At 37.8% G+C, this 17,356-nt stretch overlaps 1 protein-coding gene across 1 annotated transcript in view; it reads right to left on the reverse strand.

Moving 5' to 3' along the window:
- Positions 1-1,317: 1,317 nt before the first annotated feature.
- The window catches only part of ELAPOR1 (endosome-lysosome associated apoptosis and autophagy regulator 1), an 87,649-nt gene continuing 71,610 nt past the window's right edge, over positions 1,318-17,356 (reverse strand). Inside the window, exons 13-22 of the mRNA XM_060773219.2 lie at positions 16,400-16,537; positions 15,938-16,195; positions 14,709-14,882; positions 14,030-14,210; positions 13,111-13,207; positions 12,667-12,768; positions 10,230-10,356; positions 9,049-9,227; positions 8,005-8,170; positions 1,318-6,425 (exon numbers count right to left, since the gene is read on the reverse strand). Coding sequence (XP_060629202.2) covers positions 6,357-6,425; positions 8,005-8,170; positions 9,049-9,227; positions 10,230-10,356; positions 12,667-12,768; positions 13,111-13,207; positions 14,030-14,210; positions 14,709-14,882; positions 15,938-16,195; positions 16,400-16,537 — 1,491 coding nt within the window. The 3' untranslated portion in view covers positions 1,318-6,356. The remainder of the gene's footprint in view (positions 6,426-8,004; positions 8,171-9,048; positions 9,228-10,229; positions 10,357-12,666; positions 12,769-13,110; positions 13,208-14,029; positions 14,211-14,708; positions 14,883-15,937; positions 16,196-16,399; positions 16,538-17,356) is intronic.

The raw sequence follows: 17,356 nt of genomic DNA on the forward strand, positions 1-17,356 counted from the left end.
CTGGGATCAGCAACAAGAATATTGTTTGCTCAAATTTGGAAACAATCTAAAGCACCAACAGTAAAACAATGAATTGTTCTGGTTACTAATTGGAGTCCAAATTAATGTGAATCATAAAAGATAAACAAATTAAAGGCTTTTCACAAGAAGGGTCAGGCTTTAGCACAGCAGGCTTTAGCACAGCAGGTTAAACCACCAGCTACAGTAAATCTTCTCAGTCAAAAGGCTGCCAGTTTGAAGCCTGGGTCAGGGTGAGTTCCTGGCATTTAGCCCAGCTTCTGCCTACCTAGTGGTTGAAAAGCAAATGTGAGTAGATAAATAGGTACCACTTAAAAGCAGGGAGGCATTCTGAAGCACCCATAAGGAATGCCAGTGATTCAATCAAAAGAAGGAAGTTACAAAGAAAGCTCTTTGTCAGGGAGATGGAGAGACAGCACAAACCCCTACCTCTGCTGACTGGAACTGAACACAAACCCTCCAAGATGCCAAAGATGGGAAAAGCTTTGTTTGTGTATAAAACGGCATTAAATGGTTGCCTAATGCGTACGTTCTGTGATCTGCTCTGAGTCCCCTTCAGAGTGAAAAGGGCAGAATATAAATACTGTAAATAAATAAATAAATAATAAGAAGAATGGATAATAATGAAGAAGAAATAAATAAGAAGAACGGAAACAGTATATGGTTTTCCGAGAAATGAGAAATCTAAAAATGTAATAATCCGTGGTTGTGGCAACTAATACCTCTGATAACCTTAGTAAGTTTAACATTGCTAGATCTGTAATAACAGAAAAGTATCTCTCATTACAGTTGGATGGAGGCATGGGTCCTATCTAGTCAATGCTTAATGTATTAGTGTGTATAGGTTTGAAGCCTCAGTTTAGTATCTTTGCTTTAGTGTTTGAGCTTTAGCTTAGTTGAGTTATAGCTATATCCTAAAAGTAAAGGTTTCCCCTTAACATGAAGTCTAGTCATGTCTGACCCTGGGGGGTGGTGCTCATCTCCATTTCTAAACCGAAAAGCCAGCATTGTCCGTAGATGCCTCCAAGGTCATGTGGCCAGGGCTAACAGTGGGAGCTCATTCCACTCTCCGGATTCGAACCTGCAATCTTTCGGTCTGCAGGTTCAGCAGCTCAGTGCTTTAACCTGCTGCGACAATGGGGGCTCCTGTATGTAGCTATATATACATACACATATAGTGTGCATTTGAATTATATATTCTTACCTTTTTCCTTTCTTTTTCTTCCCCTTTTTTTCTCTTCTGAATGTTGACTAGATTGTCTGTATTAAAACTAATAAATAATTACAAGAAAAAGAGTGTAGGGCTCAGAAGAACGGCATCTTTACTTTCTCTCTTACCTCATTCCTCTCCCAAAACAGAGGTTGCTCACATTAAAATAGTCAGAAAGTACATAGTTTTAAAACCAAAAATGTACATGCAACTCTTGCCTCCAGAAACTATAAAATTCTGTTAAGATCATATATAAAAGAAATCTTGCACACAGAGCAAGATAACCTGCAGTTTTATCATCACAAAGCTGAAAAAACACAGTTTTATAAATATAATCCAGTCAATTCTGTAACATACGGAGTTGCAAAAATTCATTGTCATCTGTGTAAGAAAGGTATTGTAGTCCCTGAATAACACTTGTATAACTTGTCCACATACCCAAAAGTCCTGGCCGATTAATTCTAGGACACTAAAATATCTGGCATGTTGATCTTATGTTACAAAGGTCACAGTTTGTAAAGGTTACAGTTTGATCCAAAAACCATTTTCAAGCATGTACAAAATATAGCAGAAACAAAAAGCCAGAATAATAAATCACAACTTCATACAAAAAACAGAAGCGGTGATACTATTAAATAGGCAAAAGTATTTTTCTGATCTTACTGATCAGTCTATATGACAGGATTGCATCAAATAAATCAGAGGAGGACCACATCATATACATGGCACACATTAGAAGGTCTAGATATTTATGTCTGGTAAGACATTTGAAATCTTAAAAATAATCTAAACTTCCACTGGTTATTTGGCTAAGGAATTCAATGCCCATGACAAGTAATTTCTTTTCTCATCTCAGCCTCCCAGTTATTTTAGGTTCATTTCCAGCTTCCTGCCCTCCAAAAGGATTTTTTCATCTGTATTTTCTATCTGTAATAGGCATTTGGGTATTACTTCTGAAAGTGGTTACTAAGATCTTCAATGGGAATTGCTCTGAATCTTCAGAGTGGCTGCTGCTGCTCCTCCTAAAAGTCCATATTCCTGCGGGTAGTTCCTTCAGCTTACTGTTGTATCACAATTTAAACAATTTGGCAAAGATTATACCAATTGCCTCTTATTGACATTATGTTTTGATTTTTGTCTTTGTCCCTGCTCCCACCGAACACTCTGCAGAATATATTATGTTTTCTATGTTATATTGCAGTTAGAAAACCAAAGCAAAGTTACAAGTATGCTAAGCCTCCAATTAAATTAATAATTTGCTACTTTCACTTGACATTTTACAACTTCCCAAATCAAATATAAAATACTATCCCCTTTTCAATTATTTCAGTAAGTATGTATTATGTGTCTTTTAAGTTCTGCTTTACAACCTGTGTTAGGTTGCATATTTGTCCCTCTATCTTGTGCTCTTCTAGTTAGACTGCTAAACAAATAGTAGACATACATATACTATGCCAATATTTTAATATGCAGTGGACTCATCCTGGTAACATGTGCTGATGGTCTTGAAGCTGATCAAAGATATCTCTTTGCCACACCTACTACTGAGAATGAAGATACTTTTTTCTCTCACTCAGTTTGAACAGTTTAGATTATCTAACTAACTTGACAGCAGAATTCAAATGCATTAATTGCCCCTCCTTTCTAAAATACTGGCATAGCCTAATGCTAAGTTTTTGTAGCAGTTAAATCTTCCGAAATGCTCTGAGAAATGTAACATTTTCCTGTACCACCTGACTCACCATTGACATTTTTTTCTTATTTGAGGCTCTGCCAAACCTTTTCCATGTTAAGCCAAGTCTTCATGTGCATTTAGGGTTGCAATACTTAGAAAAGGTACTAGGGTTGTTGTTGTTGTTGTTGTTTTTGTTTGTTTTTGTTTTTTTGCTGGTTTAATCACCTCTGAGTCAGGAACAGTATACATTTTATTGTCCTAAAATTTAATAGTGTTTTCAAAGAGAGAAGGTGCTGAGTTTGTTTAGTAACCACTGGTGAGGTTCACTGATGCAGGAACAGATCTTTGTATCCTCTTAGAAATGGACTGGAATCTGATTATAGGAAGAATACTAAAAAGAATAAACTGAGTTGTAAAACAGATTTGTGGTACTTCTGAATTGCTCCATTTTGGCTGTATTTGCTTTAAATGGCTTTATGCTTAAACTATATTCCTTTGGTTTGTATAAATTCTACCTTATCAGATGAAATGCAGCAGACCTACTAAGTGTGCAGCTCCAAATGCTTTATAGACTCCCTGTTATCTCTGGCTTCCCTGGGACTGTGAAAAACACATTATGAAGTATCTGACATGCCATAATACATCACTGCATTCAACTTTGTGCATTATAAGTTGTGCAGGCCAGCATACAAGATAATGCTTATTAGTTAATCAGAGACCTGTCTGTTTGGAATCTTTTTATTCATTCACACAGGGCATGCAATTAAGGCATCTGTTTCCTATTCCTTAATAATTCCAATATGACCAATCACAATCTAGCAGTGGACACTTGGACTTAAATCAGAACTGGGAGTTGGCTCTCCAGGTATTTCCCATCAGCCCTCCTTAATCTGGCCAAAGATGAGGGACACTGTACTTCATCAACATCCAAACGTTCAATGATTCCACACCAGTCGCTTATTTTCCAGTTCCAGTATAGTTTGATATTACTTTAAATGATATTTTAAAAGATTTCTCAAGTCTTTAAACCAATATGAATTATTTATATTGAGGTTTGTTGTCTTTTGTGTGTGTGTGTCAGGAGCGATTGAGAAACTGAGGTAACAGCAGCTGATAATTATTTATCCCAGAAAACAAAAATCAATCCAAATCAATTTGGCCTTGTTTGTATCAGAACCAGTTCCTGTTAGCTGCTTGGGGCAGAAGAGTTTACTTCCAAAATAAATTATGGGCATTTATCCTTTTTAAAACAGAACATGAAATTGTACTGTAAAAATGACCACATTTGTGTTTGTGATTGTGAGTACACATCTAAAAGGACCTTGAAACATTTGTAGGCATGGAAAGTACACAGTACAAGCAAAGCAAAGCAGAGGTGTAGAAATCTAGGGGTATCTACAGTAAAATTAAAAGTACTGTCATTGAAAAGAAACTTGAATGACTGAGGCTGCAGTTCTTTACCTGCTTACCTGTAAATAAGGCTTGTTGAACTTTATGTGACCTATTGAAATTAATTTGACATTTACATGATTATATTATGAAATGAGGGCATGGGCTTCTATTCATTTTTTTATTAACTGCTTTAATATTAAGGACTATTCTAACCTAACAGGGTAAACAGAAGGACTGTAATCTGTCAACACTGGCTTGGCATTACCAGTAAATGTTGACTTAACCCAGGAGCACCAGTTTTTAAAAGAGCTGAAAACTTCCTTTAAAAAACAACAGCACTACAACCCATTGTGCCGTGATCTTGGGGGATTCTCAGAGTTTTAGTCCAAAAAAACTAATTCCCCCAAGTTTCAGTTTTAAATGTAGTCAATGTACAGAGAAAGAAGGCATTTCTTTGAGTTATAATTGCCAGTCTCCAATGAAAATGAATAAACCTTTCCAGATCAGAAGCCATAATATCCATAAAGGAATTGATGGATTGGGAACGTTACCTTGTACCACATTCACCACTGCTACAATTCAAGCAATTCAAATAATTATACAGAAACATTTCATAGGCATCTACACATTGATATGTATCAAAACTGGCAAAAAATGTTGCAGCTCTTCCACAAGCTCCTCTCTGGTCACTAGGATTGCTTTGCTTAGTTATTTAAAAGTGTTAAAAATAAAATCTAATTTTAAGAAAACTGAAGGGAACTTACATAAAATCAAAAGATCAGAGCTTATGCCTTGATTGCATAAAATGTTAAGCATGTCATCCATTTCCCCAGTGAAAGTGAAAGACATCCAAATTTCCCTCTGAACTGAAGTCTGTAATTCAAGGGTGAGATCTCCTCCCCCACCACATACCTGTTTATAGAGAAATGACTGATTCTAATTCTGCCTGCTACGTAGGGGGCATAGTTGACCACTGCAGTCATTACCTGAATACCTACATTCATAGCTTAAGGACACACTCCTCTGCTGAAAATCTAGTAAGATTTCTTGGAAGTCCTGATAGGCTGTCACAATGCCAGTTAGACAGGCAATTCCCTCTTAGATGGTAATAGGGCATATGCTTGTATGGATTTTCTTAAAAGTGACCACTTTTCTACAAAAGCTGAAGAAAATCCAGCCATTATTTATATGCTCTAATATTCTGCAATGCTTAAAAATACTCCTTCCCAGATATATTAATCTCCATAATGATCAGTGTGCAGCAGATCTTTTGCCAAAGTGGTATTTAAAGAGGTTTAGGTGGCGTTACTAGCAAATTAGAAAAAGGCTGGCTGTAAATGAGAAACACCTACAGCATGCTCTGGGATTTTCTGTACTACAAAAAACCCCACCCCCTATCAGCCTGAAAAGATAATCTGAGTGCAGTGAAGAAGTTGGTAATTTGGGACCCAAATACAATTTCACTGCCAAAAAGCCCTTAATGAGGAAGACGGGGCTTAACATCATCCATTCAAAACTATTAATGCAGTAGCACATTTGGAAAGCATTTTGCAAGATAAGATGGTATCGTCACCCACAAGAAGGATTGTCTGGAAGGAAGAATTACAGCAGAAGCCTTTGTATATCTGCTTAGAAGTAAATCCAAGTTAAATGGGATTATTCCCAGGTAAGGACTGCAGCCTTAGGAGCATGCCACAGTGATATTTTTAGGGTAGTTCAGCCATTTGTAGCTGGAGGGAAAAGTTAAAATGCAAACTGTCACACTGAATAAATCTGTTAAGGGGAAAACTTAAATTTTGGCCACAACACAGAAAAGGGGACATGGCGTGCAAGAGACATACAAATATATATCTACATTTAGTTTTAAAAGCACACTTGTATTTGGCACAGTTTTGCTTTTGGGAGAATGTTAAAAATTTCGGCTTAAAAAAGTACAATAAGAAGCTGAAGTTAAGGAATATTGATAAGGCCACATGGCAAGTTCATAGAAGTGCAGGTATTAGCCAAGGAGAAGTCCCAAAGCATCCTGCAGCAAAGGCATGAGAGGTAGGCAATCCACTCCTAAAGATCCATGTCAATGGTACCAGAGGAAGTCTTCAATGGCACAGAGTCAAAGCCATCAGATGTTCTCTAAAGGGAACATAAAATGAAGTCTGGTTAAGGCTACGAAAGAAATGTTGCATTTTTCTCAGATCAGATATGCTTTCCCATTTCATATCCCACTTCTTTAACCATGTTACTAGTGACTTTCAGTAAACAATTCTCTTAAGCCTTCCTCTGCAGAAGTGACCACAGTAATTGCTTTCAAGTTGTTAGATGTTTGGGATAAGAAACTTTTATTATTTGTACTCTTAGAGAAGCGGCAGTATGGAGGAAAACAGATCTATAACAAGATGAAAATGTCCAGCATCTAGACCATCTCTCCAGATATGGAACTACAACTCCCATCTGTCCTAGTGAGCATAGCAGATTATGAGAAATGCTAGGAGATGCTGCCAAGAACCTTTGGAGGGCTGTACTTTGCCTGTTGTGATCTAAACTGAAGACCAAAGGTTGATTTAAATAGCATTTTGTGTAAGGGGAGGGGAGAAAGCCACTCACATTCTTCATGCACTTACTAAATGCCTGTAATTTATCCCATGTAAATATGTGATCTTGCTATTGTTCTCACTATCCTCTCAGAAACACAATTGGCAATTCTGGCTCTGATTCCTAAAAGGTGAAGCTGAGCAAGAGGCAGTCAGCCCATCATGCATTTACTCTCAACTATACAATGAGAAGCCATGCATTTAAGAGACAAGACAAGTTCCAGCCTTGATGAGTTTATAATGTTGTACTTGTATCTTGAATTAATACCCATTAGTCTGTCTAGTGCATACTTCACTCTCATGTCTTCTTCCTCAAAAAAAAAAAAAGGAGGCTACAGCTCTAGAAAGGTGGCAGCTGTGTTAAGAGTTTCTCAGAATGCAGGTCCTTCTCTATGCACCAGTTCCACATGGTCATCTCATGTGGATTGTTGCATGTCCTCAGTTAGCTGGCATGTTTTTAGACAGAGACACAAAACAGGTGGATCTCTATCTACCTAGAAGACTGAGAACAACCCTACACACAGAGTTCTGCCAACCCTGACTGAGAAGCCTACAGGAAAACAAGTAGCCACATTACAAAGTAAAAACAAAGCAGTGCACCATTCCCTGGAACATTAATCAATGTAGTAGGAAATACAATAACATATGTAGAGAGTTTCATGGTCATAGGTCTATCCTGCAGAAAGTTTCCTATAAACACTTGTGATGCCTTTCTACAACCAGGAAAGCTAACTGCATCTGGTATAATTTTCGGAAAGAGGCACATTTTTCTTTTTTACTATCCTTCTCTGTCAAGAGTTTTAAGACAACAATGGAGAATGAGGCTTACATCAATCTTCGTAACCTTCTGCCTTATGTCGTGTTCAGTTTACATTCATTAAGAATATTAATTACAAATCGCCCAAGTCAAAAATGAAAGGGATATTGATTTCAAGAAGAAAATACATGCATGCTTCAGGGATATCTTGCATATTAGGTATATTGGGACAATGTCTATTTAAATATGACCTAGAAAAATAAACTGGACATGCAAAATATCTGTCAGGTTAAATAAACAGTGGAATCAAGCCCAAGGCCTCAATTGCTTCATTTTTCCCATTGTGGATCCACAAGTACCTCACCTTGGTAGTGAATGCCTTTATTTTGCCAAAAAGGGAATTCTTGCTTGTGAAAATCAGGTCATCCTCTACATCTTCCCCCTCCATGATGGCACAACTGTCAGCAGCAGGCAGCTCACTATCCTTGGCACTGGCATTCATCACCAGCTTTGAATATTTATATTCCAGTCTTGAAAGAGACAGAAAATAAACTTGAAGGAGAAAAACAGTTTGCAGACCTCTTTTTGACACCATCCTTTCATTCTCTAACCACCGTGTGACTTTTTGGCTACTTTCAGCCTCCACTTCTTCTAATCACAAAAATTCCTTATTCTGGTACCTCCTCTATAAACTAATGAATGTGTGAATTGATAATATACAACCAACCCTCCACAATTGCTGGAGTTAAGGGCACAGGACACCCACAAAAGTGAAAACTCAATAATTAAAGATTCTATTTCCTTTACTTGAAGGAACATCTTTTTAAGAATTTCTAGGTCCCCCAGCAGGACTCTATGGTCACTGGTGGAAGTTGAGCACAGAGTTGTGCACTGGAGAACATAGAGATTCCTCAAGAGAACATTTTAACCCAATCTGCAAATAATGAAATCAACAAAAACCAGGCTTGGCTGAAGTATAACAATATATAAAGATAAGCACATATGATTCAATAGGCAATGTTATTTGAAAAATAAATTCAGCTTCTACTTTTGTCTGTCTGTTACATTGTTCAAGTTTATCATCTGACATAAAAAGTAAACTAGAAGAGGGCACTGTACAGTGCAATAATAATAATAATAATAATAATAATACAACTTTATTTATACCCCGCCACCATCTCCCCAAGGCACTCGGAGCGGCTTACATGAGGCCAAGGCCAACAACAACACATCAATAAAACAACAGGTAATAAGCAAAATAAACAATACAATTAATATAACTCACACATAAGACAGTAACACACAAGGATTTAGAAGCCTATGGCCGGACCAGATGTAATGGTGCTATCTATGTAGCTACGACTAAGAAGCAGATGCTGGGACCTGCCAAGAACAAGGGCTAGCTTACTTTTGATTTTTCTTCCAGAAGTAGCATGTCATAGCTGTCAGAAGAACAGCAGCACAAGTCCCAGCTGAGATTCCCACTTTGAGCCAGAAGTCCATGGTTTTACAGATGCTGACTTTTTGCTCTGGGAGCGGAATGCCTCTTGCACAGAGCTTTGGCTCCCGCCAGACATATGTCGTTCTCTGTAGAAGAAAAAGCAAGTGTGCTTCTTTTCAGGAAATATATATCCCTAGCTTGTATAGACAAACAATAGTAATTCTTTGTTACATACAAGCAGCAGTAGCAGTTGCTACAGGAATCTTAAAAGAGATAAATCTATCTTAGCAAAGATCGTAAGTGAGCTGTTGCAAGATGCTGCCAAAGTATTTCATCATTTACAAGCTCTGTGTACTACACATGCGCATCTGAAGTCAGTAGGAGTAATGTAAAATTGTTTAAAATCTGACTATGGGTGCTCCTAGACCAGGATTTTATTGTGAAATCACTCTATGTACCTCATCCCATGGGTCTCAGGAATCAGCAAGCATTGTAGCAAATCTGGTTGTATCTGGAGGGGGGACGGGAACAACACTCACCATCCCATGCCCTGTATCGCCCGACTCAATGGTCGTCACATTATACAGGGGGAAGTGTCAGCTGCCCGGCTTCCCCTCATTGTCTCAACGGCAACACGGTGTGGTGACATGCACCAAATCTTCTGTCATTTTATAGCTTACAGAGCCCTGCTGGAAGTAGTTCAATGTCATCTGATGGGAGCTGGCAGGCTCTGTCAAAGCTATAGAAGATCCAGTGCATGCCACCAAAACGAAGCCCATCTTATGAGGTTGACAGTCGTTGTTTGTGGCATGGCAGAGGGGATCTATGTGTTGAACTTCATTTACGACCCTCTCTGCTACATGGAATGGTATCAACAAGTCATTGTTTCTTTCTACTTGACTCATGTATCTTTTCTTACATACATATTAATTAACTTTGATTGTGCTTTTCCTGCATGGTAGTGGGTTGGACTAGATGGCCCATGTGGTCTCTTCCAACTCTATTATTCTATGATTCTATGGACTGACAGTTGGGATGTGGTAGCTTGGAAAAGCTCATTTTAAAATTCATGTAATTCTATGTACAAACATGCAATCTGCAAGCCTTGGAAACAATGAAAACTCAAAAAAGGAACTCCAAATCTTTACCTGTATTCCTCCAACACAAGCACTGGTGATGGCATGATAATCATCTGTAGAACAGAGGGGGCAAGCTTCAACAGTCTCCCACAGGAAATGAAAAGTGCATCCATCACAGGTTCCATCAGGGCATTTGCTATTTGCAAATTACAAGAAGTAATTTTGAATGGAATTAAATCATTTTAATTCACTTCTCCAGAGTAATCAGTCTCAAAATCTAAGAATTAGGCATTGGACCCTCCTCAAGCTACTACCAAAAATCCTTTACCAACAATTCCACAGACTAGGGATGGGCAGCTGTGGAATGATAGGGAGCTGCAGTAACCCTCAGGAGATCTTGGAGGGCCACCCAGCCAAATTAACTCCCACAAATAACATTTATTTTTTCTGTTCTCTAAGGGTTAAGGGAGCATATTCACCAAGTACACAAAATATGAACTCTGCTAGACTCCATCATCAGAATCAAATAAAAGGATAATAATGAAGTATAGAATACTTCACTTAAGCAGAAAAAATGAATAGATACATGATAGCTGACACCTAGCTTGACAACAGTCCATGTGAAAAATATCTTGGAGTCTTCATGAACAACAAGTTGAACATGAACCAACAGTGTGATGCAGCAGCTAAAAAGCCAGTGGGATTTTGGGCTGCATCAAAAGGAGTATAGTGTCGAGATCAAAGGAAGCATGGTACTCATCTTTTCTGCTTTGGTCAGATCCTACTTATAGAACAATGTTTGTGTTGAAATTTTTTTTTTGCTAAGTTATATTTCTAAGCATGAGAACTAACATGAGTTCTAGCAATGATGATTGCATCAAACTAGACACAACAGAGATACCTTTAAGCAGTTGAGGTACCTTACATAGGAGCTCAATTTCCTTAACCAGATTAGAGCAATAGGAAACAAGAATGGAACAATTCCTTTTACAATATTTTGCATCTCCAAGTGCCATCTTAATGCAATGAGAACTCTGGGCAATTGCCTGGGGTGGTGGGGGCATTAGCTTCAATCAAATAATTTATTGTACAAACTCAAACCCATGACAAAAAGGTACAGGTACAGGGTGCACAGAATAGTAACCTTAAAGCAAATAGGAAGCAAAAGATAACAAAGACCATCATCATGCTCACACAAAGAGAAAAAACAATGGGGGCATAAGCATAGGGGCCCCATGATAATCTATGCACAGACCAGAATGCAACACTAATTTTCCTATCACCTCCCTCAAACATTCAACTCTCCCACTTATTCTGTAGAGGAAGAAAAAATGGTGGCTTATAGCTGAGAGTTAGCATGTCTGCATTTATGAGATAAATATTACTATTTTTATTGCTTGCAGTGTTATCAAAGAAAAATATTGTAATAGATTCACGGAAGGCAATTAACGGCTGGAGACAACAGTTGCTTCCATTATTGGAAGCAGAACCTCCACTATTTGTGTTCCAGAGGAGTGTAAACATGTGAGGAAAAAGAAACTGTAGACTTATTATGTAGTAATAATAAATATAAGCTTATTTTATCAATAATATGCATGTTTATTCCTGTGAGTGGCTGTGAAGGCAGGGCCCACTGCACTGCTTTACCTGAGGACCTATAATGCTGTTAAGATGGCTCTGACATCCCCACCCAAAGAAATATCTGGCTTGATGTGGACTCTAGAGTAAATTATGTGCCCTTGTATGTTTTTTCGCTTGGAATAAATAGCAGTGGGGTAACAGAAAAAAATATAATGGGAGAAAATGATACAAAAGGGCAAAACTTAACCTTATCTTCTCAAGTACAGGATTTGTGATCTTAATTTGAGACTTATGTGGTTAGTATTTGCAAAAATGTTTATGAAACAGAGATGCAAGTATATTTTTAATATGCCTTTACTAGGGGAACAATGGGATCATGAACATATTTAATATTCATTTAAAACAAAATTATCAAGATGGTCAGACATGAGATTCCAAACAGGAATACATTCATTTATACACTTTTTTCAGAGGGCTTTCAATTGCCTCCTCTGAGGCTAGAAATGTGTGACATGCCTAAGGACTTCCAGTGAGATTCCATGATTCAAACATAGTCAAACACTCAAATCACTACATTTCATGGGTTTTCATGGGCTATATGTAAAAAGATGCAATAAGATTAGAGACAATCATAAACATCTGAAGTGTGAAGTACACAGAAACTGGCTCTTCTCCACAGGTGAAAAGGCATGCCAACTCCACTTCAGAGGTATAACTATAATTCCCAAAATATATGAAAAAAATGTTATCTTGCCTTCTGCATATTGTATCTCTGAACTAACAGTGAGAGTAGACTTCTAATTGTTGACATCACTTAATTACTCCCTCTCCACGCCAATTTCTGGAGTGCCCCATTGTAGAGGTTAGGGCAGACTGTCAATGGGACACAGCTTCTAGCAAGATAAATACTAGCCAGAAAACTTACTTTGGCACAGAAAGGGTTCCAGTCTGTGGCTTTAGGGGATTACATCTCATTCTGATGGCAGTGGCTCTCCCCTCATTACATGTCTGGGTCACATCACTGGATCTGCAAGTTAACCAAATATATTAGCTTATGATACGCCTGCTGGAAGTGGTAATCCCACACCTTGGATAGAAATTAGACTCATGTGTACAGTTAGACAGAAGTCTGAACTCATTACATAGATTACAGGAGGGTGGGAAGCATCATCCTCCGGCACTAAAGAAAAAATCTTACGGTAATTCTCTGCCTTGTTCTCTAGTTACTTCTTACAGCTATTTTCAGATTTAGAAAATGAAATTCCCTGTGATGCTGGAATATTGTAAGAACATTCAAGACAAAATGCGTTTCATTTCTAAAAATGGACAATACCTACTTTTTATCTTTGTTTGCCACTCTTTAGCTTACCTGTAAAAGAATATCACATCTGGTAAGCCCTCATTCTCAGGAAGGAAATAATCAGCAGGAGAAGTTATGTTGTCTAGAGTAGGCTGTGTTGTTACTCCTGCAAATTAGGAGCAAACCAGTCAAAAGGAGACACTGCATAGGGGAGGATGTAATTCCAGCCTAGATTAGCAAGAACCCTAATACTCCAAAATACACTGTGCTTTAGAGTCCCTCTAGAAAAGAGAACCATCTCATCATTGCCACTTTCAGCAAAGAGACCTTTTTGTCACCCTCCTCCCCCGGTCCTGATTTTTTGCAAATTTGAATTAGGTTCATGGCATCATGTGAGGTTTGTGATAACTTTGGTTGGGGGAGGAGTCTTCCAGAAGCTGTTCAACCCTCAGCAGCCCTAGCCAACATAGCCGATACTAAGAGATGTCAGGAGCTACATTTCAACAGCACTTAGTAGCCTGCACAGTTCCTAGTTCTGGGTTAGGAAATGTCAGTTAATGTGTATTTGGTTGTGTATTGCGTTATCAGTTTTTTAAATCACAAAAATAAAAGTGTTGTGGTTGAGCCTAAATGGACATGGAATCCAGTTGAAAAACAGTGTCATTCTTATACAGTTTCTAAAAATAATGCCATGTAGGAGAAACCCCTGATAGCTTCTTGCATACAAAGTTAAGCTTGAACTTAGTGTGGGAAAGACTAAAGGAAACAGATACCAACTGGCATTAAGTTTCTTGATTCAAGCAATCATATTTTTCAAATGAAAACCTATATTGATCTTACTGGTTTCCAATATGCCATTTTTATCTAGCAGACAGAAGGGCGGGGTTGGTCTAGTCACTTCAATCACTGCATGTAACATTCCCAAAAGCTTCCATCAAAAAATTGCATCAGCTCTCAGGTCAAAGTACAAGATGATAGTAGCTCTCACCTACAAATTGGTCACCCAGGCTCACAGGCTGTGAAGACATCACTGTTTTGTAGCCCATTACATCAGAGGGAACAATTACAGACTGGCATACATAGGACAATGTTGCTTTGGAGAATTCTGTCTCCTTGCCAAGGTCATGTATATCAGTGACATTATCAATGCAAGTAGCTGTCTTCCTTCCCTTCAGTAAAGGAGAAAGAGAAAGAGAAAAAAATTCTCACAGTGCAATACAATACAATACAAATCTTTATTACAGTTACTGACCAGCACAAAGCTGGGAAGGGGAAACACTTTTCTTTTTCATTGCAATTTAAAAACTTTGGGGGGGGGGGGATCAAAATTTCAGCCTCTCCACCCAAATAGGCAGCTGCATCTCAACAGTGGAACATTTTTATTAGATAACAGTTTCGGCCCTCCTAAGAGTTAATGAGGGAATACGATCAATCAGCAGATGCTAGAAGGGATTCATATGGTATAAACAGGCAAACCTATATATAAAAATTGTAATGCAAGTTTTCTGTGTAGTACTGATTCTAATGTTACATGAGAGCTTAGAAACTCTCCACACAATAGGGGTTGATCATATTGTAGAGCGGTTTTGCAAGTTATACGTCTCTGTGAAGGAAACATTTCTTGGATATCTTGATCTGACTTGCCACATATGTGTACATGTACTTACATTGTTCCCACAGAGGCTGATGTTGAAGTGATGAAAATACTTCAGTCCTTTTGAGGTAAAGCTGGGTCCCCATAGAAAGGATGTACTGTTGGCCAGTGCTGAAAATTCATACTCCAGAGTCCTGCCACCTGGGCTGACTGAGAGGTAGCAGTCATTGTAACAAAGAGAATGGATCTGGGGGAAAAGAGAATATAAAGTCAGTTTATTGGCCCACAGAGCCATTCTGAAACTATCCTTTTCTCCAGCAGAACTTATGATCCCTCTTTGTTCTAAGACGAATCAATCTTGATTTGAGATTATTCTAATGCAAGCCACAACCATACCACTCAGGAATCCAATATGTTTCTGTCTCTTGTCAGTGATACAGGATATCCATGAAACCATGTGAATACTTTCACAAAACATATATGAAGTAAGGAATTGCTCAGCTACTGTTGGGCCTCTTCCATTTTAACAGGACATATCATCTTTCTGAGAATCAGTGCATGTGGGACTGTGGCAGGAAGTGTATTTGTGAAATTCCAAGATATTTCCATAAAGGAGGAATTCTCTCCCATCCCTATTTTTCTAGGTAAAAATATTAAACTTTTCCAAAAAAAAAAAAATAGTGACTTTGAAATGTTGATATTTTTAGTTACATCTGTCTGTACTCTACAAGCAACAATTTGTTGCCATTTTTACACATGTGTATATTTATTTATTTATCAATCAAAGTGTTTAATTTTATTGATTGCTTGATTGAAATATTTTCATCTCGATCTGTTTCTCGGGTTTAAAGCTATACAAATATGCAAATCAACTATTCAACAGGCATATTTGTATGTATAGATTTATGGGCCATGAGCATGTATGAATGTATAAGAATAAACAAATTAATGCACGCGTGACAGGAATTACATATATTTAAATAAATGGATGAATTGGCCCATGGAGGGGAGGAATCAAAACAACAGAAGGGTAATACTTCTGTTGTGTTCAATTAATATACTTCAGAGTACCAAACAAATATGATCTCAAAAGTCAAATCACAATGTTATGAATTTTGCATACTCCTATTAGAATTATATTACCCTGCTGTTGCTGTAATTTAATTTCATGAATATCCTTCTGTCAGTTAAATTAATTACTGGCCTCTTATACTGTTTTTCTGTTTAAGCCAATTTAAATCTATGCAGCTGTCATAGTTTAGGAATCATTGACAATCAACACAGAGGATGAGAAAACAGTACCTTGTTGCTTGTTGTGCCAGGGCCACAAGGGATGCAAGCCTGATCGCCATAAGGCTGGTGAGCTTTCAAATAAGTATTTGATGCACATGGATAGCAGCCACCAGAACCTCTGTCAATGTAGTGTCCGTGGGGACAGGAAGTACAGGATGAACCAGAAGATTCGAGAGCACATGGCCGGCAGTAGGAAGCTACACCATCAATAACATTGGTCACATTGACAGAATATAGCTTGGCAACATCATTCGTATATTTTCTTCCCTGGAACAAATATAGACAGTACTATAAATGAAGCAGAAGTATTTAATAAAGTTAAGGCAGGGTGGTGCAGGAAATAGCTTCATATTTTTAATTATAACCTCTTCTATTTTGTAGGACACTGAAATATTTCCACGATTCTTAGTGAGAACTTCTGTAAAAGGATAATTAAGAGCAGTAGATCTCCAAAAAATCCACGATCCTTACCGCCTCATGGTATGCTGTCCTTTGGAAGGCCCATGTGAAACTCATGGTGGCGTTCTTCTCAATGATGTAGGTGTAGGACTGCTTTCCCTTAGACCCAACCCAGGTTTCCACAGGTGTGTTTGTTCTGGAATTCACACCCTACCAGGAAGGGAATGACAGGGGACCAATGAAAAAGGAATAGACACCAATTTCCAATGAAATAACTCTTTACTACAAATACAAAATAGTAATATTTCCATTATCTAAGGATGAAGTAGGGGACTAATGCTAGGAATGGGATAAAATTTTCCAAATGGCAATCTGATAAGTGAAAGGAGGAAGAAAAGTGAAAGGAGGAAGACAGAGAAGAAACATGCTGAAGTTGTGGTTATGATATCTTGGAGACATTTCTATTTACATGTGTTGTTGAAAAACCTGGGGTATATTTTACCACAGAAAACATGGAGAAGGACTGAAATACTGCTGTTTATTCAACTATTCAATACCTACATATAATCTAAACATTCATGTTACATTTTCATCATTCTTATTTCTTTTTCTTTTTCTTTTTTGTGTATCTATGTGGATTTGCTGATTCTAATCTATTCTATTCCTACATACATTTGTTGTTGTGTTTATTCAAGTCATTTCCATTTTATGGTAAGCCTAAGGAAAAATTATCATGGGTTTTTCTTGGCTAAATTTGTTCAGGAGGCATTTCTTTTGCCTTTTTCTGAGGCTGAGAGAGTGTGACTCACCAAGATAACCTAGGGGGTTTCATAACTAAGCAGGGATTTGAGCCTGTGGTCTACTAGTAGCCTAGTCCAGCACTCCTCTCAATTTTTGAACAACATAGAATATCATAGTCCAAGGTTCAAACTACACTCTCTGATATATATATATGTGTGTGTGTTCAATATATTTCTAAAATTCTCATATTAATCTTATTAACAATATTAATATTACCAATGGAGGGAT

This window comes from Anolis sagrei, chromosome 4, assembly GCF_037176765.1.
Source record: "Anolis sagrei isolate rAnoSag1 chromosome 4, rAnoSag1.mat, whole genome shotgun sequence".
NCBI classification, from domain to species: domain Eukaryota; kingdom Metazoa; phylum Chordata; class Lepidosauria; order Squamata; family Dactyloidae; genus Anolis; species Anolis sagrei.